Raw genomic sequence first — 25,209 nt, 5'->3', positions numbered from 1 at the left:
AGGGCAATGACTTTTAGGGTGATCAAATCTTATATGCCCGAGGGCTTAGAACTTAGATCTAACTTGAACAATGGAAACATATTCAAATCAGATTCAAGCACTGAGAGAACATTTTAATAGCCATATTACTAGAAATAACTTGGATACAATTTGTAGTATATAACATATTGCTAGGCTAATGAATAAAAAGACAAAAACAAAGAGGGTCGGGCAAGGCTGATCGTCTTGCAAAAGGTTTGAAAGCTTAGAAAAAGGATTGGGAGGTGAGTTTTCATAAAAGAGATCGATACTACAGCAAGAGTTGAGCAGGGTAGCAGAGCTATTACAAAAAAAGGTTATCCCAAAAGGGATGAAGGCTTGGGTTGACTACAGCTTCGTTTTGAAGGCAAATCTGGCTTTGAGCAGAGTTTGTGCTTGTATTTGTTTATTTGAGTGTCCTTGATTCTGACCTCTCTTTCTCCTTTTATAGACATCTTAGCTTGGCCTCCTGTAGCAGCAACCTTGCCCGAATGTAGTTTGAAGGGTAGTGACTCATCAGCTATTTACTTGTACTGCCATTTAAAAGTACTTTTTGGGCTGATTAGCTGGTTGGTCTATACCACTTGGCCTTTGGGTAGGTAAGCAAGTGGTCTGCATGCCCTGCACCTAGTCGGGAAAAAGCCTTCTCTGCTTTTTGGGCTGAGCTTCGGGCTTTTACTTCTCTTTTTGGGCCAACACCCCTATAAGCCCAAAGTTTAAGTTTTAACCCAAACAGACTCTCTCTTGTCCCCTCCTACCCACACTCTCCGACACTCGTCTTCTCAGATAACCACCCAGAACATCACAGTCGTCGCGATTCTCGCGACCCCCACGATAGCACCACCCATTTCTCGATTCTCCTCTTCGACGACATCCCAGAACCAGAAAGCATAGGTCCCAGAACTACGACGGCTTGATTCTCTCCTCCTCGACGACATCACCGCTGTCGCGATCACCAGCACCCCATCGCCGCCGCCAGTTCAGTTATATTCTTTAAGTTATGATATTAATTCTATGTTTAAACCTGCCAAATCTGAACCGATCCATTCCCATATTTTGCATAATTTGAACCGATTCCGTGCTCTTGTTCTGTGGGAATTGTGATTATATGAATTTATTTCTACAATTGCGCAGCCTTTTAGTTGAGAGCATTGTTGGTTGATGAACATGTATTTGTGGGTCTGTGATTATGTCTGCTGGCTGGTCTTGTTGAGTCCAGCTATGTGAGCCCAAGCCCAATACTCTTCCTCTCCTAGTCGGCCCGTACCTGCAACATCTCTGAATCCATACAACTAGGGTTATCTTATGAAGAATATATATATGTAACAATCGGAGCTGTAGCAGGGCATGAATGATTGAATGAACTCCGTCTCTCTTTCCCTCATTTTCTCTCTTACCTTTTTTTCTCTTAATTTCTGCACTGTCTTTGTCAAGTTTTCCGTTTTTAGCCGTCCGAATCCAATTGGGCATACCAGGTCCTGATCCCAGTTATCTTGATCTTGATCGTGTGCTATATGTTTTGCTTCCTGGTAATATTTTAAACTCAAATGAATTTGTCTTGATTTGTTGAAAGTTAAGGATGAAATTGTTGAGATTTAGTCATGCAATTTTGTTTTCAATCTTTTTGAGATCTTCAATGTTTTTTTTTTTCTTGAAAGTATTAATTTTTCGTTGCTCTCAATTGAAATTAGGGGAAAACCCATGATATTTAAACCTACATTCTGACGTACCTTACTGTTAATCGGTTTCTTTGTTCATTTTGTATCCTTGTTTGTTGGATTTGTGTGCTGAAATGCTTGTTTTGGAGGCAGGAATGGAGAATTTGAAATAAGAAGTGGATATGGAGGGGAACACTCTTTGTTATTACATTATAATAAAATTCATACTATCTTGTACTATATGAGGTTTGTCCATAATTTGAAAGAAATGACATGGTTAGAAACCTGACCCATAAAATTAAACTTGTTCATCAATCTATTTTATAAAATTTTCACCATAATTTGAAAGAAATGACATGGTTAGAAACCTGACCCATAAAATTAAACTTGTTCATCAGTCTATTTTATAAAATTTTCACATTAGCAAGTCATGGATAGTCCTTCCTCTTTGACAGAGATGTGAGTTTCTCATTCATATTTATTCTTGCAACATATTTAACGATATGTAATCTGTACAAGTATTCATTTCACGTTCTCGAAGAAAATGTCCTATAGTTATTGTGGTAACATATTCAATGTAAGAAAAATGAATGGATTTTATATATCAGTTCATACATCCTTCTATTTTGCTCGTCTGTGTTATCACTTCATACATCCTTGTAATTCCAGGCTTCGTTGCCAGATTCTATCAAGCTTGATTTGTTTAAATGTATCTAGGCTAGAGACATCCTTCTAAGCTTATTGTGTTGTTTAAGATATATATATGTATGAGTGGCTCGTTTCATCCTCTCTTTAGTATATGCTTTATGTGCACCAACTTGGTGTAGGACACATCATTTCTAAGTATAATCTCCAGGCACTTAATGATCTTGATGGAGCACCTAGATTTTAAGGTCTGAGTTTTAAAGTTACTTATGACAATCTCTAATTCATTACAACTTACATGTATAATTTGCACATATTTATGGAATGTATGTCTGATGCTCTACCATTTGTGAAGTTACCAGCGCTGAAGATCAAGCAGTGCACATCTTTCTTCCTGAACCCTTGAGTTGGAACAAGAAAGAAAAACTTAAATAACATTTGTTGAGAAATTAATTCAATAAAATTATAACATGTGTTAATGAACACGTGTTTAGGTGCATTTATATGTAAACTAAATAGAATTTGTGACACTATGTAATAGTTTTACAATCACAACTACAAAAAATTTCTACCCTTCTTTCACTCTTCAAAATGGTAAGCTTAATTGTAAGCTTTAGTATTTGAAGTGCATCTACCTTCCAATTGGAAACACTGTGTCCTTACTGAACCTTAACATAGTTTTAAAGGCTCTGTGCATGGTACGAATAAATTGAATGCTGGTGGTTGGGGTTCTTCATACATCATAACAAATTATTACTCAGTACCACATAACAAATTATTACTCAGTACAAGTAAATTAAGAGATACACCTACCATACTTCCATTGTCCTTGAAAGTTGTTGTCATAGAAAGGACAATGGAAGTATGGTAGGTGTATTTCTTAATTTACTTGGTACTGAGTAATAATTTGTTATGTAGTACTGAGTAATAATTTGTTATGGTGTATGAAGAACCCCAACCACCAGCATTCAATTTCTTCGTATCATGCACAAAGCATTTAAAACTATGTTATGCTCCAGTAAGGACACAATGTTTCCAATTGGAAGGTAGATGCACTTCAAATACTAAAGCTTACAATTAACCTTACCATGGTGAAAGAAGGGTAGAAATTTTTTGTAGTTGTGATCGTAACACTATCACATAGTGTCACAAATTCTATTTAGTTTACATATAAATGCACCTAAACACGTGTTATAATTTTATTGAATTAATTTCTCAACAAATGGCATTTAAGTTTTTCTTTCTTGTTCCAACTCAAGGGTTCAGGAAGAAAGTTGTGCACTACTTGATTGTATCTTCAGGGCTGTAACTGCACAAGGGGTAGAGCATCAGACATACATTCCATAAATATGTCCAAATTATGCATGTAAGTTGTAATGAATTAGAGATTGCCATAAGTAACTTTAAACGTCGGACCTTAAATCTAGGTGCTCCATCAAGATTATTAAGTGCCTAAAGATTATACTTAGAAATGATGTGTCCTACAACCAAGTTGGTGTGCATATACTAAAGAGCGGAGAAATACGAGCCACTCATACAGATATATATCTTAAGCAACAGAATGATGTTTCTAGCCTAGATACATTTAAACAAATCAAGCTTGATAGAATCTGTCATGCAATTACAAGGATGTATGAACTGATAACACAGACCAGCAAAGTAGAAGGATTTATGAACTGATATATAAAATCCATTCATTTTTTCTTACATTGCATATGTTACCACAATAGCTATAGGACATTTTCTATGAGAATGTGAAATAACAAATGAACACTTGTACAGATTACAGATCGTTGAATATGTTACATGAATGAGAAACTCACATCTCTGTCAAAGAGGAAGACTATCCATGCCTTGCTAATATGAAAATTTTATAAAATAGACTGATGAACAAGTTTAATTTTATGGGTTAGGTTTCTAACCAAGTCATTTCTTTCAAATTATGGACAAACCTAGTACTACTTCCCAAAAATGAAGCTCAGTTTAAAATCGGAAATCCCATTGCAAACTGTATGAGTTTTATTATAATGTAATAACAAAGAGTGTTCCCCTCCATATCCACTTTTTATTTCAAATTCTCCATTCCTGCCTCCAAAACAAGCATTTCAGCACAAAATGAACGAAGAAACCGATTAATAGTAAGGTACGTCAGAATAGAATGTAGCTTTAAATATCATGGGTTTTCCCCTAATTGAAATTCAACATAATGGCAGCAGAGTAAATTGATGACCAGTTGAATACTTTTGAGAAAAAAAAACATTGGAGATCTCAAAAAAATTGCATGACTAAATTTCATCCTCAACTTTCAACAAATCAAGACAAATTCATTTGAGTTTAAAATATTACCAGGAAGCAAAACATATAGCACAAGAAAACTGGGAACGTACCCTGGTTCTGTCACATCCACAAATGCACACCAAGTCTTTCAAAAAATTAGAGCCTTGGACTACACCGTGCAATTCCTGAGCCTTAAAATATCAACTTAACCCCAATTTTAGTCCCATTGTATCTGATCCCGCAAGCATTGCCCAACGACTGGAAAAAAAAAACATACAAATGCAAAGAGAGAATTATGAACACAGATGAAATTTGACCAAATGTATTTGGAAGTTATTGGACGAGGGATCAAACTATCAATCCAAAGTGACCAAATGAATATAAAAACAAACAGAGCACCAAAAGTTTTCATTGACCGAATTAAAAAGATAACCACGATGAGTCAACTAACACCATTCTCTTTCACACCTACTTCATAAAAAATAAAAGAACTTGCAAAGGTTGTAAAAGCATTATTAGATTGGATTAAAAATTGATACGCTTCCTCTATATCTGTATGAATATTTATGTTATTTTTATAATAGAAATGACACTCACATATTTTGTGGGCTTTACTTTTATTATACAAATTGTTAATGCTCAAAACTTGCAGGTTAACAAAATTAAAATACTAAACCCTTGGTGGGCATGTATGGAGGGAAATGAAATAGACTAAATGGTTTAAGTGGTTCACCGTTTAAAATTGGGCCACATCTACTTTGTTTCTCGGATTATAATGATCTCAAGACTAAAAATAACACTCGATTAATACATAAACTTGCTCTTATTTTAGTTGTTTGACGCACTACAAGAGGTTGCTACCACTTTATATAGGCTATCAATAAACCCTTTATCTTGGGTTCTCCCAATTTGGCATTTAATGTGCCACATACGTAGAATAGCACGTGACCCATTTTCACCTATAAACTAGACATTCGGGCGTGAAATGACATGTGTTCAGTTGAGATGACGTGCCTTTTCAAAGTGATGAGACACTCGACCTTGGTTATCTAACCATCTCTTTGAATGCCATTCCAACCATCTTTAGGTCTTATCCTAGGTCTTTGCTACTGATTGTGAGTCGTCGCCACATGGTCTGACTGACGTCTGGGTAGACATGTCTCATGAAGTTATCAGTCTGCTCACATGCCCTTGGTGGTTGGTAAACTCTCCACGTATCCTGGTCTGGTTAAGCTCATAGGCAGTCGACTTTAGTGCTCATGAGTATCCTCTAAACAACTTGGACCTTGGGTTTCTCAAATTTTCTTGAGCTTTTTGTGGCTTCTTTCCCGGTCTGCAATATTATATAGATCTCAAAGTGCCCAACACTACTATAAAATAAACATATAGTAAGTGTAGCATTACTCGGATTAGATATTACCCAAATATAGCATTACTCAAATTAGATATTACCCAAATTAGATGTGCATTAATTAAGCACAAGTGGATGAAGAAAACTTCGGGTAAAGCGTTGGATCAGACAAATATGTGGTAATACATCTTTTGTGTGAGCAATCACAGCAATATTGTGGCTGGTCTACCATATATATTTTCTCTATGATAATGAACACGCCTTTGTTCTTACTTCATTTAAATTGATGAGTGTTGTTATTTTTTATATGTTTTGCTTCACTATCAAGTTTCAAAATATAACGGTGGGAAAGACTTTCAGAATGAGAGCAAACCTCACATACGGAGACAAAAGATTCCGAAATAATTACTAGGATTTTTATGTTAGATGAAACCAGCAATATGTCGAAATGAATTAAAATGTAGAGGATTTCACATTTTTGGGATATGTGCTACAACCTACTTGGACCAGTAATGTAGGCATATAAAAGATTAAACACAAACACTATCAATCTAGGCCACAAAATCAATGGCCAAGTCCGTTAAAGGTTGGGAAAATCCAAATCGCAGGTGGTATACGGCTGGTCGGATCACAATTAGGACTAGGGACCTGGATCCGGGTGATGCTTTTGTCCTCTAAATTGAAGATATTCATGCCAGTTGGGTTTAGCTTACATGTGTGGTATATGCAATTCGGCTTACATCCAACAAAATTCGAAGCCAGAACAGAGAATGAATGGTTGACGCCGAGAAACAAAGCCTCATCTCCAATGTCTTTTACCTCAACCTTCCGGATGGTTCTGTTACTATCGTCAAATACGACCTTGTAAACGCAGAAACTCTCGGTCCAAGACCCCTTAGTACGACCATCCTTAATTGCAAACATTCGAACTTGCAACAAGTCTCCCTTGATTGATTCCACAAGATATTCCCAATCAGCTTGTCCGATTTCAATGAAAGGTGCGATTTGAATGAATGGTTGACGTCGATATGCATGTGACTTCTCAACATCAACTGAGAAGATGCTTCCCAACCGATACCCAACTGCGTAGATTTTGTTTTTATAAAATACAGCATCAGTCACGTTTATATGGATGGACCTCCAATACTTTTCTCCCGCTTTAGTGAAAGCCAACCTGCAAACTCCGCGGTATATTGCAACAACCATATAATTGTCACGATTCAAACTGGGATCGGTGGATAATATAACCTTTTGGACGAAATTCTCGTAGGGGTGAAACCATAGGTTCATATCTTGGGCCTCGAACTCTAACGGAGGAAGACGAATGGTTTCTTTTGTGAAAGGGTTTACCAGAGTTATGTTGATAGGTTGGTCCGCTAGATCAATTGTGGCCAACCAACCATGGCTGGAGCCACGACATATCTTACTGTAAGGCACAGGTAACCGAACATTCTCGTAAACTTTCCCTTCATTAATACTGTATACTGCTCTTGTTGTCGGGCCAGTAGTTTCTACTTGTGTTTGTGATTCTAATTGGGAAGGGATCAAGAGCATGGGAAGTACCTTAAGCCACCGCTGCGTTGCAAGATTATAGACTTTGGAAAGATAACACCATTCCTTGCAAACGGCAGCAAAGCGAACATGATCAATGGGTTCCAACAAGTTATCCAGAATTAGAAAGATAAGGGCTTCGGGAAGACTTGCCCATTCTGATATCGACATCGACAGGTTCCTCCTAACCATAAGACGATGCTTCTTGTTAGACGACCTACATGCACATGACAACGCAAGAACAAAATTAGAAATCAATACAACATGCACGCATGATATTTTTAAGTTTTAACAGAACAACGTAACCAGGTTATTCTTAAACAATTAAGAAGCATGCATGATATACTAACAACAACAACAACAAGATTAATCCAATTAAGGTAATTACAGGCTTAGGCACAGGGCCAACGGATCCCCATTTAAACTCATTGATGTTTCGTCGTCCGCCATGTCCGCCGTTATCCAGCCACCAGCGCCGGCCGCTATTTGATTTCTTTACTCCGATCGGTTAAACTATTTAGCTAGTGTTTTGTTTTTCATCTTCAATCTCTAATTGAAGTAGTTTCGTCTGTTTGGAGTAGTTTCAGTTTGACGAGGACTCGTATTGTTGATTGATCTCTCTACACGTTGGTTTTTATATACCCTTCCCTTTCGCTGATGCACTATTGAGGTATTAGAGTCCCAGTAAGTATCAAATATAACTATTTATTTATCTTAATCGGTCAATGTACTTATCTTAAATTAACTCATAAAGTAATCAATGTAATCTCTTAAGTTCTGGCTATTTGTTTAATCAAGTTTGTGATTATTTAGGACTGTTCAACTTTCACTTGTCGTTATCTTCTTCCTTGTTTTTTTTTTTGAACAAATCGTCTTCCTTGTTAGCAGCGTCGTTGAAGGCAGTCAACCTCTTAACCAAGTTCATACTTCACATTTTTTCACTGGCTTGCTTTGTCTTGGTTTTCCATTTTATAAAACTTTATTTTCTCTACTTGAATTTTTATCTTAAATGGTCATTGAGATTTGTGTAACTCCTTATTTTGGTCCCTCAGATTTGAAATCGATAGAATTGGTCCATGTTTGTCTATCATCAATCATTTTAGTCATTACGTACAAAGTCTCCATTAAATAAGGATAAAATGACAAAAACACTCTCAATTTTTGTCAAATCATTTTGGCTATTGTTTATTAAATTGAGGGAAGTTTTATCATTTTAATCTTTGTTTAACATTACTATTCACGGAAGGACCAAAATAATTGATGATGGACAATTTTAGGGACAACTTGTATTGATTTCAAATTTCAGAAACTAAAATGACGAGTTATGCAATCATTTTGGCTAAAAAGCCTTCATATGATAAAACCTTATCTTCACCATGTACCAATCATGCATATTGAGATAGAAAACCCTAACGAAGATGTATTTGCTCTTTTTAGTTCTTTGCAAGCGTACCAGACAATACATGTTTGCCTTCTTATGCCATGCCATCCAGAACGTCAAATGTGAATAAATATGAGCAAAGCATTGAAATGGTAAATGAATTATCAAAGTTTTGATTGCAAAACTCATCCAATGTCAGATGTTGACATGAAGATTTTGAGTAAAATGTATCAATAGAAAGTATTGAAATTTCAGCCATGACCACAACCAGAGTATATGTTTTTTGGTTGGGATCAAGGATTTAAATATCGATATTATCGGCGATATTTCGCCGATAATATCATTTTTTTTAGATAACGATATTTTTACATATATCCACTTAATTATCGTCCGAATATCGCGATATTTTCGATATTTTTGAGATATTTTCGCGAGGAGGATGCTCTAGACGAGGAAGAAGAAGGAGCAGAGCTGGAAGAGGCGGAGGAGGGCTTATTGAACGGTGGAAAGGGAGTGGAGCCGCCGGAATCCGCCGAGCGTGAGGACTCCTCCGGACCGCCAATCACAATCACCACCGCCAAAATTCCCCCAAATCCCCAGAAACAAACAAGAAGTTGAAGCAAACCCAAATTCCAATAGATCAAATTATGGAATTACAGTGCATAATGATTCAAAAATTACCTTAATTTACACAAAAAGCTTCAAGATCTAACAAGAATTACGTATCCAAAGTAGGGAAATTTAGGGAAAAACCCACCGAGTGTAGTTCATCTTCTCGTAAAACCGAATCGAGAAAAGCGAGAGCGACAGATTCACCTTGTCCTTTACCCACCGAATCGAATAGTCCCCCGATGATGCTCTCTTCATCGAATGATTTGGGGAAATGGGTGTGGGTGCGATTGGGGAAATGGAGCTTCCTCTGCGCGTCGCCGTGCTTCCCAGAGACGGAGAAGAGGGAGGGAGAGTTCAGGAGGGTGGTGGAGATGCTGCGCTGGCATCGGGGTGGACGGATTTGGGTGTGCCTGGGTGTGGGTGTGATCGGGGAAATGGAGTGAGAGAACGAGAGTTCGAGAGAGAGATAAAGTTGAGAACTGAGAGAGAGTGAGGGGTCCGAGAGGGACTCGGGAAAAGAGAGAGAGATAGGGTGAAGGTTAGTGGTCTGCCACGTGGCAGTGTGACAGAGAGTGAGAATCAAGATGGAGGGTCCAGATTAGATTAGGATAAAGGACTCAATTGCACAATTTATATAATTTACATGGAGGTGGGGATTGGCCAAGGTCCATCCTGTAATGTCACATCCCGGCATGGGCCCCCACCACATCCCGGGCTCGACTCCGCCATAGCACGATATTGCCCGCTTTGGACCCCGACCACGCCTTCACGGTTTTGTTTCTGGGAACTCACACAAGAACTTCCCACTGGGTCACCCATCCTGGGAATGCTCTCGCGCTAACTCGCTTTAACTTCGGAGTTTCAATGGAACCCGAAGCCAGTGAGCTCCCAAAAGGCCTTGTGCTAGGTACAAGGTTCTAAAAGTCGCTAGGCGCTAGTCGGGCGGCGGGTTGGGGCCTAGCGCCTAGGCGGCTAGGCGGGTGCCTAGGCGGACTAGGCGGATTTAAGTAAATCTATCATATTTCAGGTAAATAAGTGTCTCCTTCTACTTGAAATATATATAATTTCATCATAAACTACAAAATAAAATGCATATATATCATGAAGTATTGGAACATAATGAAAACATGTGAAATAAGGATATAATGTTTGTTCATTCAAGTATGCAACAAGTCTCTTACAATTTATTGAAAAAAAACAAAATGCAAAATGAAAGTTATGTATTTTCTGTCTAAGTGAGTTGCAACCTAGGCGGGTCTAGACGGGTGCCTAAGTGGTCTAGGCGGTGGGCTGGGGCCTAGCGCCTAGGCGGCACTACGCGGGGATTTTTAGAACAGTGGCTAGGTAGAGATGAGAATATACATATAAGGCATAGAAGATCCACTCCCTTAGACGATGTGGGATGTTACATGTAATCACATTCTTATACATATTGTCCACATAATATTACAAAGATGAGTCTGTTGTGTAATGGTGAAGTAGAGTTTTGTTATACACCTTGTCCTTTATTCAAAACTTGGTGATGCTAGCTGCCTACCTTCTTATTTTAAATACTCCCTTCTGATTTTTAGAACTCCCTACAATAGATGTTCAGATTCAAAAACCTTCGGATTTTTGTAAATCAATTATTTTTTTACAGTTCATATAAAATAAGGTGTACACATTCAAGAGTAAGATCCAGTTATGTTGAAAGAAATGTCTTCTAATATTTTTGAGCCAGTCATAACCTTAAATTTTTACTTGAATATGCCGTATTAAATTCATTTTTACCAAAGCTTGTAAACAAGCTCTTTTTGTATACTACAATCATCTCAATACTAAATTTTTCATCTAAATTTTAAAGTTCGAACTTAAACTAAAAAGTCAGAAAAATTAACTTTTAGTTGTTCTCCAATTAATTATATTACTATATATATATATATATATATATATTTTTTTTTTTTTAAATTTCTTTCATTTATTTCAAAGACCCCTCCTGACATGGATTTCTAGCTCTGCCATTGGCCTTGGTGAGATGGACTTTGCTCTAAGGAACAAGAAATTCAAAATGAAAATGGCATTGAAGTTGAAAAAGATAAGCTTTATAAACTCCAATCTTAATGATTACAGTGGCGATGCGTAATACCCAGAATAAGAGCACGGAAGCAGTCGATAAAAGATTGATGCTATTCTTGATCAAACATTAAGGCCATATCAATAAAAAATTAAGAACCCAATCATTTCAACAAATTAAATATTATATTTCACCATTTCATCCCTAATTATATATATATATATATATATATATATATATATATATATATATATATATATATATAATACGTTCTCGTCTTTATCGATGGCAAGATCACTTTCTCTCAATGGCTGGTCAAGTTACTTTGATCAAGTCAATTGTGGTAAGCATGTTATCTCATACTTTCTCAGTTTATTTTTGGCCACCTACGGTATTAAATCAGGTTTGTAGTTGGACTCGAAATTTCATTTGGATGGGATGTGCTGATTCTTGTGGATTTTCTATTGTGGTATGGACAAAATGTTGTGTTCCTTTAAATGAAGGATGTCTTGGGTAATTTTTCAGCTTTAAATAAGGCTTTTTATTGAAAAAGTTTTGGGATATTTTGGTTACCTCATCTATGGCTTCACAGTTCTTTAATTGTCTTGGACAATCGTGTTCTACATACAAGAGTTCCTCCATTTGGCCTAGTTTACGCCTTTTTTTTTTCCAGATACTTTTCATGGCTCAAAATGGGTGATAGGTACTGGTGAAAATATTATTTTTTGGCATGTGAGATGGTTAGATTTTCCAATATTTGATAGGCTTGGTATTCCACCAGATTTATGCAAGGTTTTTCGAGCTAAAGTTTCTGATTTTATTGTGGATGGTTGTTGGACTCCCTCACCTACTTTACATTCATGGCTAGCATCCCATTTGAGATGATATTTCTTCTATTGGGCTTCCTTCAGAGTCTGGGATTGATGACAAAATGGTTTGGATGTCTGCTTCAAATGGTGACCTTTCTTTATCTTTGGCTTATGATATTAAGCGTAATAAGCAACCAGTGGTTCAATGGGATTGATGGGTTTGGCAATCTTGCTTTCACCCTCGTAATTCGGCTACATTGTGGAAGTATTTACATGGTAAGATGTTAACTGATGATCTCTTGCAATGAAAAGGTTTTGCTATAGCATTTATGTGCTCTCTTTGTTGTGAAGGTATGGAAACTGCTTCACATATTTTCTTTGAGTGCTTTTTTGCACGTCAAATTTTTAGTCTACTGTTTTAGAATTATTCAGAGTTAAATATTTATTTCAAGATATTTTTAGCTTTTTCCATTATCATTTACAACAAGGTTTTGGCACCCAAGTGCAGCTGCTTTGGTGGGGTATGATTGGAGTTGGTTTTTATTCTATTTGGCATGCTCGCAACGCTGTTTGTTTTCATGAAATTGATTATCTCAATTTCGGTTGTAGGAAGAATTATGTGGAAGAGCTTTGCATTCTTCATTCTATTGGTGTTTGTAGACGTCCTGCTAAGGCTCCAAAAATTATTGAGGTGTTGTGGCGCCCGCCTTCTCAATCTTGGATCAAAGTAAATAATGATGGTGTTGCAAGAGGTTCCCTTGGTGTGGTTGCAGTTGGTGGTATCTTTCGGGATTTTACCGATCATTCTCTTGGTTGTTTTGCAGGTTCAATAGGCTTAGCCTCTTCTTTGGATGCCAAACTACACGCTGTTATTCATGTTGTATCTTTAGCTTGGGATATAGGTTGGCATTCATTATGGATTGAATGTGACTCCTTATTGGTTGTTCATCTTCTTTCTTCATCTTCAACTTCTTTGATATCTATCCCTTGGAGGCTTTTGGTTGATGGCATAATTATCGAGTTTCACTATCCTCCATGCAGGTTCAGATTTCTCATATTTTTAGAGAGGGTAATCAAGTTGTTAATTGTTTGGCCAGTTATGGTGTTGATCACCCCAATGTCCATTGGTGGGATTCATGCCCTCCTTATGCTGCAGTTGCTTATTCTCACAAACCTTTCTAAGCTTCCTTGTTATAGGTTTTGCTGAAAGAAGTTTTGAATTGTTGTTATGAATTCTTTAATGGTCCGGATTTGGCCTCATGTCTCTCTTGACATATTGTATTTTTCTTGTTTATCAATAAATTCTCCTCAAAGTCACTTCCCATGATGGCAATGCTGGAGTGGGATGGACTTTGAGGCAAAAAAAAAAAAGGGTTAAACTGTTAGTTGTTAAGGATGAGAATCTTTTAAAATCGAACTTGCATCAAAATACAAAAATATAATTACTTTTCGCCACTATAATAAAGCGACATCTGCTTAACAGTAATGTTAATTGAACATCAAGCGATCACTTTCTCCCTTCATTTTTCCTTTTTTTTTATTTCCCTTTCTCTTACCATGTTCAATTTGCTTCTTGTACGACCTTTCGGTTTTTTCATTTTTTTTCTCGAATGCAAATTGCAAAGCATTACTAGAACAAACATATAATTTTGTTACTAGTTTATCCTTGAGATCAAACAATTTTAAGTTGGAGTTGAGAGGTCCAAATTGTCAATTTGTGCTACTATACCTTCACTCGAGAAAGTTAACAGCAAATAATTATATGTGCACTTTATTTTGTAGAGATTTCCCTCCCTCTTTTACCTCTTTGCTTTTGCTTTCTTCCTAATCATACTGGTCTTCCATCACCACCACAACGACCAAACAACACAGTTCTCTCACAACCCTTCTTCCCCACTTCAACAACTTGCTGTCAACACAGAAGCACTGAAGACTGGGAGTTTCCTTCACGCCAGCCATAACTCTCTGGTAAGCAAAACCACTGGCTTTCTAGCTCAAATTTCGTCAAGTTTTAGGCCGTTTTCTTTTCGGATTTATTGTTCCTTAATTTGAATGCAGTTCATGCATTCCTGCATCTGTGTGCGAGTCGGTGTCTTACTTCCCTGATGCTGAATGTACAGACATTACTCTACACTTCATAGAGATGTGTTTGTCTTTGACACAAGCGATAGCTGGGGAGGGGAGATTTAAACAAGTAACCTCAGATGCAAGGGTAAATACTCTTGACCAACTGAGCTACGAGTGTCTTACCTGGAGATGTGTTCATCAGTTCATGTCTTACTTCTAGGAAGGTAGGATATAACAAAAGAGAGTAGTGCACACCAAAACCAAAACTATTTTCACTCAAATTACATAAAGTTTAGTTACATCAGAAATCATGGGGGAAATCAAACCAAAGAAGAAAAAAAAATATAAATTTATTCTATACCCGTTTTCCACACCGGAAAAACGATAAACAGGAATCCATTTGAACTGGTTAATCCTCTCTCCTTTTGTTTCTTTCTTTTTCTTCGAATTTCTCTCTGTTTTGTTTTGATCATATACTCTAGCGGAAAATATCGGCGAGCTGCCTATGTATGCTTACATTAGTCTCACACTCTGGAACTAGGGATATAGCAAGTTCTGTACAACTGTAAAAATCAAGGCCAAAAAATGGAACACTCGGAAAACATATCGGATGGCAAGAGACTAGCTAAAGAATGACACGCCAAACACACGAAAAGCGAATACCGATTAGGAACTCTGAAGGAGGTAACTCTGCTTAGGACAAAAGAATGCAGAAAACTGTGTTAGATACGTTTGCAAATGCTAAAATGCACCATTGCATTCTAGATCTGGGTTTTGGGAAGCAGATCTTTACCTGCCCATTTGTAAAATTGTAGGCTGGAATGGCTGCAATTCTCAGAAAAGAGGAATTCAAAACGGACACGAACTCAGTAGGCCATGTAAAATGACTAGATATGAGGTGGTGGATCAAAAAGGTTGGTTATAGACTTTGGAGAAGGGATCGTTTGCAGGGTGGCGGTTGTGAAGGATTGGTGCTTGGGTTGGGGCAGGGGGAGTCCTCTCCAAGCGTTTTGAGCAAGAAATTCCTTTCCTGAAAAATCCAACACATAAGTGGTCAGTCTTGAATCAATATAATGTCATGCATTCGTAATAGAAGAAGTTAAGAACTTGTTATACATACACTAACCGTCAACTAGATTCTATGTGGCAAACAAGAAGCTACAGAGGTTTCCAAATTCAAGTTTGCGGGTAGAAGTTAAGAACATGGCTGATCATGGTAATGCACTTGGATATCAATAGTTTGTGGTGCATATTGTAAATGAAAGCAGTGTTGTAGCTCCTAATTTTTTTTTTTTCTTTAGGATGGAAACACTCTTGTCTGCTTTATGTTTGTTTAGCATCACCTGGACTTTGGTTAAGCATTGCATAGCTTCACTTAGATTACAGCGGGGTTAATTGAAACAACGTTAAGCATCATTATTAATACCACTTCTTCTGCAACCATTAAGACTAATATCTTATTGTTTGATAGAGTTGAACTTCTGAGACAACTTACACTTTCAGAAAATTTTGGGCTAGGAATTCCTGCTGCCAAGGATCTGAACAATGGGGTAACTTTAATAGGAGAATTGAACTCTATACTTGACAATGCAGAAACAACTGCGTAGTCTTTTGTTGCTTCATCACATGATGGAAATATCTCTGTGAAAAGAAAGATTAGATAAGTTATCAAGAAATTTGATTGAATAGCAAATTTGATGTGTAATTCCAAAGCAGAAGTTATCATCAGCCAACATATGTAATATGTAATATGTTAATTCATTACCTTGCTTTTCGGAAAAAATCCCTTTCTCACAATCACCAACACCATTTTTCCCTTCAATAGGAATTGACTGTGACCCTGGTCGAATCTCCTGATTCAGTGAACCTATTTCAACTTCATTTTTTTCCACTTGATAGTATTCTGTTTGGGACAGAAGAGTTGACCCTGTACTGTATTCGGAACTTCCTGGAGACTCCTCGTATAAATCAGGCTGCCTGCAATGTCTATGTCATCAATTAGATGTTGTGCAGGGGTTTAAGCATGCTCATATAAGAATAGTAGTCTAAGTCACTTTTCTTACTGCCAAGATGGTCGGCTTCCTTCAGTGGTGCTCCTTAAGTCCTCTAACAGATATTTAAGATCTTCGAGTTGAAAATCAAAATCGTTAATTCCATAACTGAGGATGTCACTATCTTTGCTTTGATTCAAGAAATCTTGGAGCACCTGAATATCACATTTGATGTTTGTGAGGATATGCAGATTCAATTTGGCACCGGACATAAATCTGTTTTACTCTATGAATCAGATATGGAGGAATCAAGTACTAAAGGCATCTGAATATTACATTCACAATATATGCGAGTTATATGTATAATTGTATTTATATGTTCCTACGATTTTACCTGATAGACCGTTTTCAAAAACCAAGCAATTAAATGTTGATAGCTCAGTCCACAGGACCACAGCAAATAGATAATTTTTTCTCACCTTCCATGCATTTTCAAGACTCTGGTCTGTGTTCTCTGCATTAACTTTTAATGCCAGCGAGCTGAGCAATTCTGCTTGTTGCATCAAAGCGATTATCTTCGGATCATCCTTCTTGAGAAATGATCCGTGAAACTTGCTCTTTTGTACTGCTGATAAATGAAAGTAGAGTGACATTAGATTCTCCTTAAGTTTTGTAGTTGAAAAAATATAAATCAATGCATAATGAATTTTTCAAATGATAAATAGGCCAACTTTCTGCTGTCCAAATAGAAGGAATATGCTTATGTTCTCACACATTTCCTGCAAAGTGCTTATCGGGCATTGTAACAGAAATCTGAAGAGTTGCCGAACAAGTTTAATTTGAGGTGATTTACCATTCACGGGGACTTCCTTGGTGCCATTCACATTATTCTGGTCTGGCAGATTCTCTACATTGTGGACATTCTGAATCAACACTGCAAATGGAGCTCTTAGCTGCTGACTCATCTTTCCACACTGCTCGAGTAGTCTGTCCCCCTCGGAGAGACTAGGGATGTGGCTTCTCCTGTGTCGCACAAAGAATGAGTTCTACGATTTTGAGTAGTAATCTAATCAACATTTTGTACATAAAGATATAAACTTTACTATACCTCATCTTCTTAGAAGGTGCTGTAGTTTCTGCTGTTCCATCTGTATTGAATCCATTTCGGATTTTGACCCTTTTGTCATTCTGATTGATATATGAAGCGGCATTCTCTTTAGCTAAGGCTTCATATTTTGCTCTCTTCTTGCACAAGGTGGAAAACCGGTTTTTCACAGCATTGTCAGTTCTGCATCAATAGCACAACTTATGATCTTAAGCGCGTCATTCGACACAGCTATCTTATAACAGGAGGAGAAAAAAGAAAGTCAATATACCTTCCCGAAACAACCTTCGCTATTTCTGTCCATCTGTTTCCGAATATCTTTTGAGCCTGCAGATCAGATCACCTAGAGCAATCAGGTTGCTACCACATCCAATGATGAGGGTAATGATGTTTAATGTTGAATAAACAGTGGTCAGGTTTTCTGTTCAACTTTAGGAAGTCACACAATGCAATCACTAGGTCTGGCCTACTTGGTCATATTAAAGAAAATGATTAAAGCTTCTCTAAAATCGAGTTTTGATGATTTATTTTTCTGCTTAAACCAATTAAGGATGCAGAAAGTAGAAGAACTTCATCCCTTTTTTGACAAGCCAATATTCAAACTCGTCTAATTTACGGTGATGGGAATTAAAACTTGGGCGTATGGAGGCTGGAATAAGGCGATATTCTAAACTACTGTAATCAATTACCTCGCACAAGAGCATGTCTTCCTCTGGTGACCACCCTCCTTTCTTGAAGTCAGAATTCAAGTATGTGTACCATCTGCAACATTATTGTCAAATTTCAGACAAAACAAATTAGCAGTCAAAACAATTAGACCTCAATAATTGAGTAGGATGAAAAACAGAGGATTTCTCAACAGAACTTAAATTCAAACATCAATATCACTGGGTTTGAAATTACCTTCTCCTGCACTGTCTGGTTGTTTTATCCTTGAATTTAGATGCAATGATAGCCCAACTGCAACACAAATTGATCACAAAACAAAGCCCTTAATTCATTTTCTACCAAGAGAATGGTAATTTTATTGAATAAATGTAAAGTAAAATGTGAAACCAACCCAGGTTTAAAAACCAAGAAACTTACTTTTCTGTTCCATGGGTGTTAATTTGATTCCTCAGTATATCATCTTCCTGCAACTCAAAAAAAAAACAACCAAAACCCATGTCAGAGAAAAACCAAATAAACATAATTGGGTGTCTTGATCAAAACTCAGAACTCAAAACAGTCCAATCAAATAGAGAGAGAGAGAGAGAGAGAGAGAGATGAAAAGAAGACCTCTTGAGACCAACTAACGATGTGGCGCTCCTTCTTCTTTGACTCCTCCTGCGGCATTTGGGTTTTTAATTTCACCTCTCTCTCTAGCTATCTCACAGTTTCTCACTCCTCACTCTCACTCTCTCTCTGTCTCTCTCTGTCTCTCTCTGACGCTCCCAGATGATCCCTTTATCAAAACCAAGTTGCATAATACTACCAAAGCCAGAGTCTTTTTTCAGCTATATAATAAAACAGCCACACCTCAAAAGCTATCCTCTCCTCCCTGGATTGGATTTTAATTGCCTCGGATTCTACCTTTTCAGCCGCACCCTTTGGAGTTTGGAGTTTATATCACAAGTACATGCTCAAACAGTGCATGTACTTGTAAAAACAGATTAGATTGGATCTGGGTATTTGTATTTGTATCGATTTTCAACAGCTTACAGAGATTTTGGGATGAAAAATACGATCAGGGTTCGTGAGAGTTTTGGGGTGGGAGTGGACTGGACTGGACAGAACAGTGCGAGGGTGGAGAGAAGAGGGGGAGAGGGGAGAGCTTTTTTGAAAGTTTCTCTATTTCTTTAAAAACCAATTAACTTTCAACTTAATTACAAGTTACAAAGACTGCAAGTCTGGAAAAATCGTATATTTTAATGAATAAACAATAAATAAACACCAACGGATTGTTTGGTGCGCGGGTATGAGGGGAAGTTTGAAAAATAACGCTGAATTCCATGAGATAATATTAATGGATGGATGATGCTGGAGTAGACTAAACCCCACAGGGCCACACACCACACTATACATACATACATACATACATACATATATATATATAATTTTTTTTTAATATTTATTATTCATATCATTATGTATTTTGTAATAATATATATGAGTTGCCTACAAATTTGACCCCTGAACTTTTGAATTTTTTCACTTTTATCACTATTTTCTCCCCAAGTTAGTCTTCAAACTTTTGTAAGTGTGTTTAATGAAGACATACAGTGACTTAAGTTAGAAAAGTTAAAAGACATGGGCATGTGATGTAAATTTTGACTTCCATTTCAACCAAGTCACTCATGTCTAAGCTCCTGATTCACATTAGGGGTTCATAGGCGAGCGTATTGCCTCCACTTTTTACAATCCAACACCATTCAACATTGTAGACCCGGTTTTGGATACATAAGCAACGGTAGCCTCATGCAGTGTATTGTTATTTTATGAATTTTACACAGGCTTCACCTTCTTTCCAATGCTTGCGTTTTTAATATTTCAGTTTTTATGAGTTTAATTAGTAGGGACAAGGCAGAAACAACATTGAGAAATGGAAGAAATAGGTTAGAAGGGTTTTAATCTGTGAGATTTGACTTCCTTTCAAAACACTCAAAATGTGTATAGTATCCTCTACTTATGTTAGTATTTTAAGCAGAAGTCACCACGACTTGCATACGTTTAGGCTTATGACGACAAAGGAATTTATTATCTAGGGACCAAACTGGAATAAACTTAATAATTGAGAGGCCAACTTTGGAAAGAATTCCACGTATATTTTATACAGTTTTTTTTTTAATTAAAGTGAATTAAAATTGATATGATTGGGAGTGGCACATGCATGATGAACACCATCATATATATATATATATATATATATATATATATATATGAGAGCATTTTGATCTGTTGGTTTCAAATTTTTGAATACGTTTTTTGTTTAAAGGGGACGTGACCATCTTCGTGACCTAACCTTCAAATTCAGCCATTCACTTATTCACTCTCACTCACATTAATCTTGCTATTTCTTCTTCGCCGCCTTCAATTTTACTGTGATTTCAGTTGGCCTTTCTTCATCCCCACGCGTATGTGAGGCGCGTGTCCATTACCCACATGCATTTGAAAATTAAAAATTGAAATATTTTAGGTATCATTGATCATACCAATTGTTTAGATGCATGCACGCATGATTCATGCTAAAGGAGTTTTGTTCAATCACATAATAATGGAGTCTAATCGTATTACTAGATTTTCCCCAATTTGTTCTTATCACAAGTTTTTCTTACATAATTACTATTGTTTTCAGTATTTATAAATTAAAATTGATAGGTTTTGATGGGATAAAAACTATCAGTTTAACTTTTTGTTACGATATAATACAATTTTGTATATAATATGCATTATTATACAACAATGTACAACATATACAACCTTTCTTTTAACCATTAAACATGACAATCTCACTGTTTCTACCTATGGTCTATATTGATATCTATCTTTTTTTGAACAACAATAATAGAGTGATTTCATTGGTAAGAACCGAACACTATAAAAGATCCGAACAATACAAGAGGGTGCCATATTAGGTACAAAATCTCCGGTGACCAACCTTGATATGGAGAGAAATTTGCATAAACTAAATCAATAGATTAACCTTTACATGGCACCACCAACAATTACCACAAACATGAAGCGCAAACAATACAAATATAACGCAAAGATGATACAAACGTCCGATTGGTACCGAATGCTAACATAATGCCATCGCTCAAACAAGCAAGGCCATAACAAATCGTCACAAACGGGGCCACAAAACACATCACAAAATAAGAAAATTAGCTAATCCGATAATGGAACCACAAAATAGCTTGTCAACATAGCGAGGGCGACATCGTATCGAGACAAATATATCGACTCCGAAGACATCACAGGTGTGGCCAAAAGAGGTGGCTCAGCCGTGAGTAGGTCGAGGAGATAACATCCACCATAGAGAACAAGTGGTAGGAAGTGGATCCGACCCACCACAACCATAAATCTTGCCCATAACCATGAAACCAGGCTAAAGTCGAAAGCCTACATGGGTTTGGAAAGAAAACTCCAACAAAAATTGGAGGGTTATCTACAAAAAGTGGGAGAAATGAGGGGGAACGCGAGGTAGCACCAAGGGGGGCGCCTGGTGGGCAGGCAAAGGCCCAAGCAGATTGACGCGGGAGGGGGGCGGCGGAAGAATGGTGGTAAGCGACGCGATGAGACTAAGCAATGAAGGGGAAATGAGAGACTAGATGAAGGACTATTAGGGTGTTTAACAGGCTACCGCCAGCCTCAAGCCAAAGCAAGGGACTGACGATTGATAGGCTTTGAGATCTAAGGTTTCTGGAGATGAAAGGCTTTGAGATATAGGGTCTCTCAAAGTAGGACTTTTCATGGACTCTGTGTCACTTCACAATTTAACGTCAATTTTCATGTCAACATCATAAAACATTGTGCTAAAAATATGATGTGGTAGAGAGTTCATGAAAAGTCCAATTTTTTAGATAGTATTTTTAGCATTTCTCGTGTTATCAATTATCGCAATGCAATTACCAAATGGGTAAATAGAGTTAATACACCTAGCCCTAATAACTAGCTATTGAGGGTATAAATGTAGATATAAAAGATCCTACTTAGATATTGGATAGATATTGGATAGTTAGTTCTGTTAGTTAGTGTTGCTAATGTAATGGTGCTATTTTCATTAGTTGATATACTTGTATATATACAGGTTGTAATTTTATTCAAAGCTTTAATGAAAAGATTATTTCCCAATATGGTATCAACCGCCTTCTGTCTCACGACCTGATCCAAACACACTTCACCGCCTTGCGACTTTTCTTCTTCCCTCTTTCTGATTGCAATCGCCATCTCGATCTCCCAAACCCTAACCTTGTGCATCAATGGCGGCTCTTGCTTCTTCTTCTGACTCTACTGCTCATGTTCATCCACATCCGTTGCACTCCTTTGTCACGGTCTCTCCTCTGGTGACCTCCTCTATCACAATTCAAAATATTGGATCTATGGTGCCAATTAAGCTCACCACTACGAATTACCTCACCTGGAGTGCTTTGTTTGCTCTTATTTTTCGCCGCTACAATCTCACCGGCATTGTTGATGGCTTAACACCTCCGCCGCCTTAAATGATACTGGATGATTCTGACAATCGCACTTCTCTCATCAATCCTGATCATGTTTCTTGGTATGAAAATGATCAAAACATTCTTATCTGGCTCAATTATACACAATCTAAAACCTTAATTCCTTACACTGTTGGAGTTAATTCTTCTCGCGAACTTTGGGCGAAATTGGAGTCACGATTAGCTACTACTTCTCAATCTCACATTCATGATCTTTGATTGCGTCTACGTAACCTTACAAAAAGTGAATCTACAACAGCTCAATTTCTCCAACAAATTGAGGAAATTGCAGATGCTCTTACGAGTGTTGGAGCTCCGATGGCTGATTCCTAGCTCATTTCTGTCACACTTCATAGACTGTCATCAAAGTATGATTCTTTTGTTGATGTTGTTCAATTTCGCATCGGATCGACTACCATTGATGAATTGCATGGCCTTCTTCTGAGCAAAGAAATTCAGTTGAATAATCGCAAGAAATCGCCTCTCACTACTCATTTCCAAGCGTTTAATTCTTCTACGGGTATTTTTCCTACACCATCTATGGCTTCTCAGGCTTACACTGCTCCGGTTTATTCTTCACATAATTTCTCTCAAGGTCGTTATTCTAATTACTCTCAAAATCGTGGCAGTTCTTCAAACCTTAGAAATTTTCAAGGTAAAGGCAATTTTAGAGGCAATTTCAACGCAACACTTACCGGCCGAATAATCACCGTTCTTCTTATGGTGGTCGTTCTTTCTCTGGCAAACGCACTCATTGCCAAATCTGCCGTCATTATGATCATGAAGCATTTGATTGTCCACAGTGCAAGAATCCTAGTTACACTGGATCTTCATCTCACTCTGCTATGGTTGCTCACACTAATTCTACTTCATCTGCTCCAACTTGGCTTGTTGATTCTGGCGCCAGTTCCCACATGACCAATAACTACATCAATCTGCAAAATCCTGAAACTTATCATGGTCCTGAATAAGTCTACATTGGTGATGGCAAAGGTTTGCCCATTCACCAATTTGGCTCTTCTTCTTTAAATACTCGTCACCATTGTTTTCAGTTGAAAAATGTTCTTCATGTGCCTGATTTAAAGCAACATTTGTTATCTGTGAATCAATTTCTTCTTAACAACTGGTGTTCCATGCATCTTTATCTTTTTCACTTCACTGTGAAGGATATTTCTTCGGGGAATATGCTTTTTAGTGGACCAGTTCGTGATGGCTTCTACCATTTTCATGCATCGTCTCCTACTGTTGGTTTTCAACATTTGTTTGCTGCTACTACAATGGCTTCTCGGGATATTTGGCACAAGAGACTTGGCCATCCCTCTACCAAAATTTTAAATAAATTGGTCTCTACTTCGTGTATTTCTATGTCTCGTACTATAAATAACACTTTCTGTTCAGATTGTGTTGTAAGCAAAAGTTCTGAGCTTCCTTTTGTTTCTGGTTCTTGTGCTATAAGCAAGCCATTAGAGCTTTTTCACATGGATGTCTGGGGACCAGTTCCTATTTCCTTTGTACATGGTTTTTGATTCTATGTGATAATTGTTGATGACTATACAAAGTATTCTTAGCTTTATCCTCTGAAGTTCAAGTCTAATGTTCTTTCTACATTTGTTCACTTCAAGTCTCTTATTGAAAATAAGTTGGGTGTCAAAGTTATTTCTATTCGTTCAGATTCTGGTGGTGAATTATTGAGCTCTAAATTCTCTTAGTTCTTACTTGAATATGGTATTACACATCAACTCAGCTGCTCTCACACTCCCGAGCAAAATGGGTGTGATGAGCGCAAGCACAGACATCTTGTTGAAATTGCCCGTACTCTCTTAACAGTTTCTAAAGTTCCACATCAATATTGGGATCATGCATTATCCACAGCAATTTACCTCATCAACAGAATGCCTACTGCCATAAATGTATCTCCATGGGAATCCTTATTCAAGAAAGCTTCAGAGTATACTTCTCTCAAAGTATTTGGTTGTAGTTGCTTTCCTTGGCTGAAGCCTTACACTACCTCTAAGTTAGAACCAAAGAGCAAGCATTGTGTTTTCTTGGGGTATAGTTTAAATCACAAATGGTACAAATGTCTGGATCTTTTATCTCATAGAATCTATATTTCCTGGCATGTCATATTTGATTAGCACAATTTCCCTTTTCATAATTCTTTTCTGTCCTCATCTTCTCAGCCTATATCTTCCTCACCCTTACATATTATACCATCTAATCTCACATTTAATTCATTTCATTCTTCCAACCCATCATCACCCTATACATCTCATTCACCACATACATCTCATCCCCCACATCCATCTACATCCCAACAACTACATACATCTTCTTCACCAAATTCATTTCCCTCACAAAATACATCTCCTGCACCACATCCATCTACTTTCCAACAACTAAATATCTCTTCTCCATCACGGCCATCTCCTTCTCTCAACATTCATCTAATGCAGACTCGTTCCAAGTCTGGCATCTTTAAACCTAGCTTTGCTT

At 37.3% G+C, this 25,209-nt stretch overlaps 2 protein-coding genes, 2 long non-coding RNA genes and 1 other non-coding gene across 11 annotated transcripts; 2 read left to right on the top strand and 3 right to left on the bottom strand.

The window, feature by feature from the left end:
• Positions 1-1,365: 1,365 nt before the first annotated feature.
• On the top strand, positions 1,366-1,991 carry LOC139190529 (uncharacterized). The gene is made up of 2 exons (XR_011574797.1): positions 1,366-1,547; positions 1,830-1,991. It is a non-coding gene; the product is annotated as an uncharacterized lncRNA (long non-coding RNA).
• Positions 1,992-2,965: 974 nt separating this feature from the next.
• MIR10992 (microRNA MIR10992) lies at positions 2,966-3,367 on the bottom strand. Its single transcript, NR_161606.1, has one exon. It is a non-coding gene; the product is annotated as a microRNA MIR10992 (primary transcript).
• Positions 3,368-6,390: 3,023 nt separating this feature from the next.
• Positions 6,391-8,087, bottom strand: LOC103452333 (probable F-box protein At1g44080). The gene is made up of 2 exons (XM_070810325.1): positions 7,889-8,087; positions 6,391-7,717 (listed from the first exon to the last, which is right to left on the bottom strand). The coding sequence occupies exons 1-2, from the start codon at positions 7,948-7,950 to the stop codon at positions 6,514-6,516; spliced, it is 1,266 nt and encodes a 421-aa protein (XP_070666426.1). The 5' UTR covers positions 7,951-8,087; the 3' UTR covers positions 6,391-6,513.
• Positions 8,088-14,197: 6,110 nt separating this feature from the next.
• LOC108174987 (uncharacterized) lies at positions 14,198-17,632 on the top strand. Its single transcript, XR_011574398.1, has 2 exons — positions 14,198-14,323; positions 17,139-17,632. It is a non-coding gene; the product is annotated as an uncharacterized lncRNA (long non-coding RNA).
• MYB88 (transcription factor MYB51) lies at positions 14,668-19,549 on the bottom strand. Of its 7 annotated transcripts, none has more exons than XR_011574365.1 (13): positions 18,797-19,549; positions 18,605-18,651; positions 18,422-18,478; positions 18,208-18,280; positions 17,790-17,845; positions 17,522-17,701; positions 17,267-17,436; positions 16,893-17,041; positions 16,486-16,628; positions 16,188-16,399; positions 15,918-16,063; positions 15,216-15,452; positions 14,668-15,112 (listed from the first exon to the last, which is right to left on the bottom strand). XR_011574365.1 is itself a non-coding variant. In NM_001294065.1 (13 exon segments), coding segments are annotated over 12 exon segments (1,410 nt in total). In that variant the 5' UTR covers positions 18,854-18,899; the 3' UTR covers positions 14,859-15,112; positions 15,216-15,341.
• Positions 19,550-25,209: the final 5,660 nt, after the last annotated feature.

This window comes from Malus domestica, chromosome 13 (genome assembly GCF_042453785.1).
Source record: "Malus domestica chromosome 13, GDT2T_hap1".
Lineage (NCBI taxonomy): Eukaryota > Viridiplantae > Streptophyta > Magnoliopsida > Rosales > Rosaceae > Malus > Malus domestica.
Note: the sequence above shows the minus strand (reverse complement) of the source record. Positions and strands in the feature narration are given on the sequence as shown.

Bases quoted from the DNA above. Each gene is read 5' to 3' on its own strand.
- LOC103452333 (XM_070810325.1), bottom strand. From the start codon at position 7,950: ATGGCGGACGACGAAACATCAATGAGTTTAAATGGGGATCCGTTGGCC. The intron at 7,718-7,888 runs GTAATTACCTTA...ATGTGCATGTAG, and splicing joins TTGGCCCTGTGCCTAAGCCT to GTCGTCTAACAAGAAGCATC.
- MYB88 (XM_008391274.4), bottom strand. From the start codon at position 18,853: ATGCCGCAGGAGGAGTCAAAGAAGAAGGAGCGCCACATCGTTAGTTGG. The intron at 18,652-18,796 runs GTCTTCTTTTCA...TTTGAGTTGCAG, and splicing joins TCGTTAGTTGGTCTCAAGAG to GAAGATGATATACTGAGGAA. The intron at 17,702-17,789 runs GTATATTGACTT...CTATTGATGCAG, and splicing joins GCGAAGGTTGTTTCGGGAAG to AACTGACAATGCTGTGAAAA.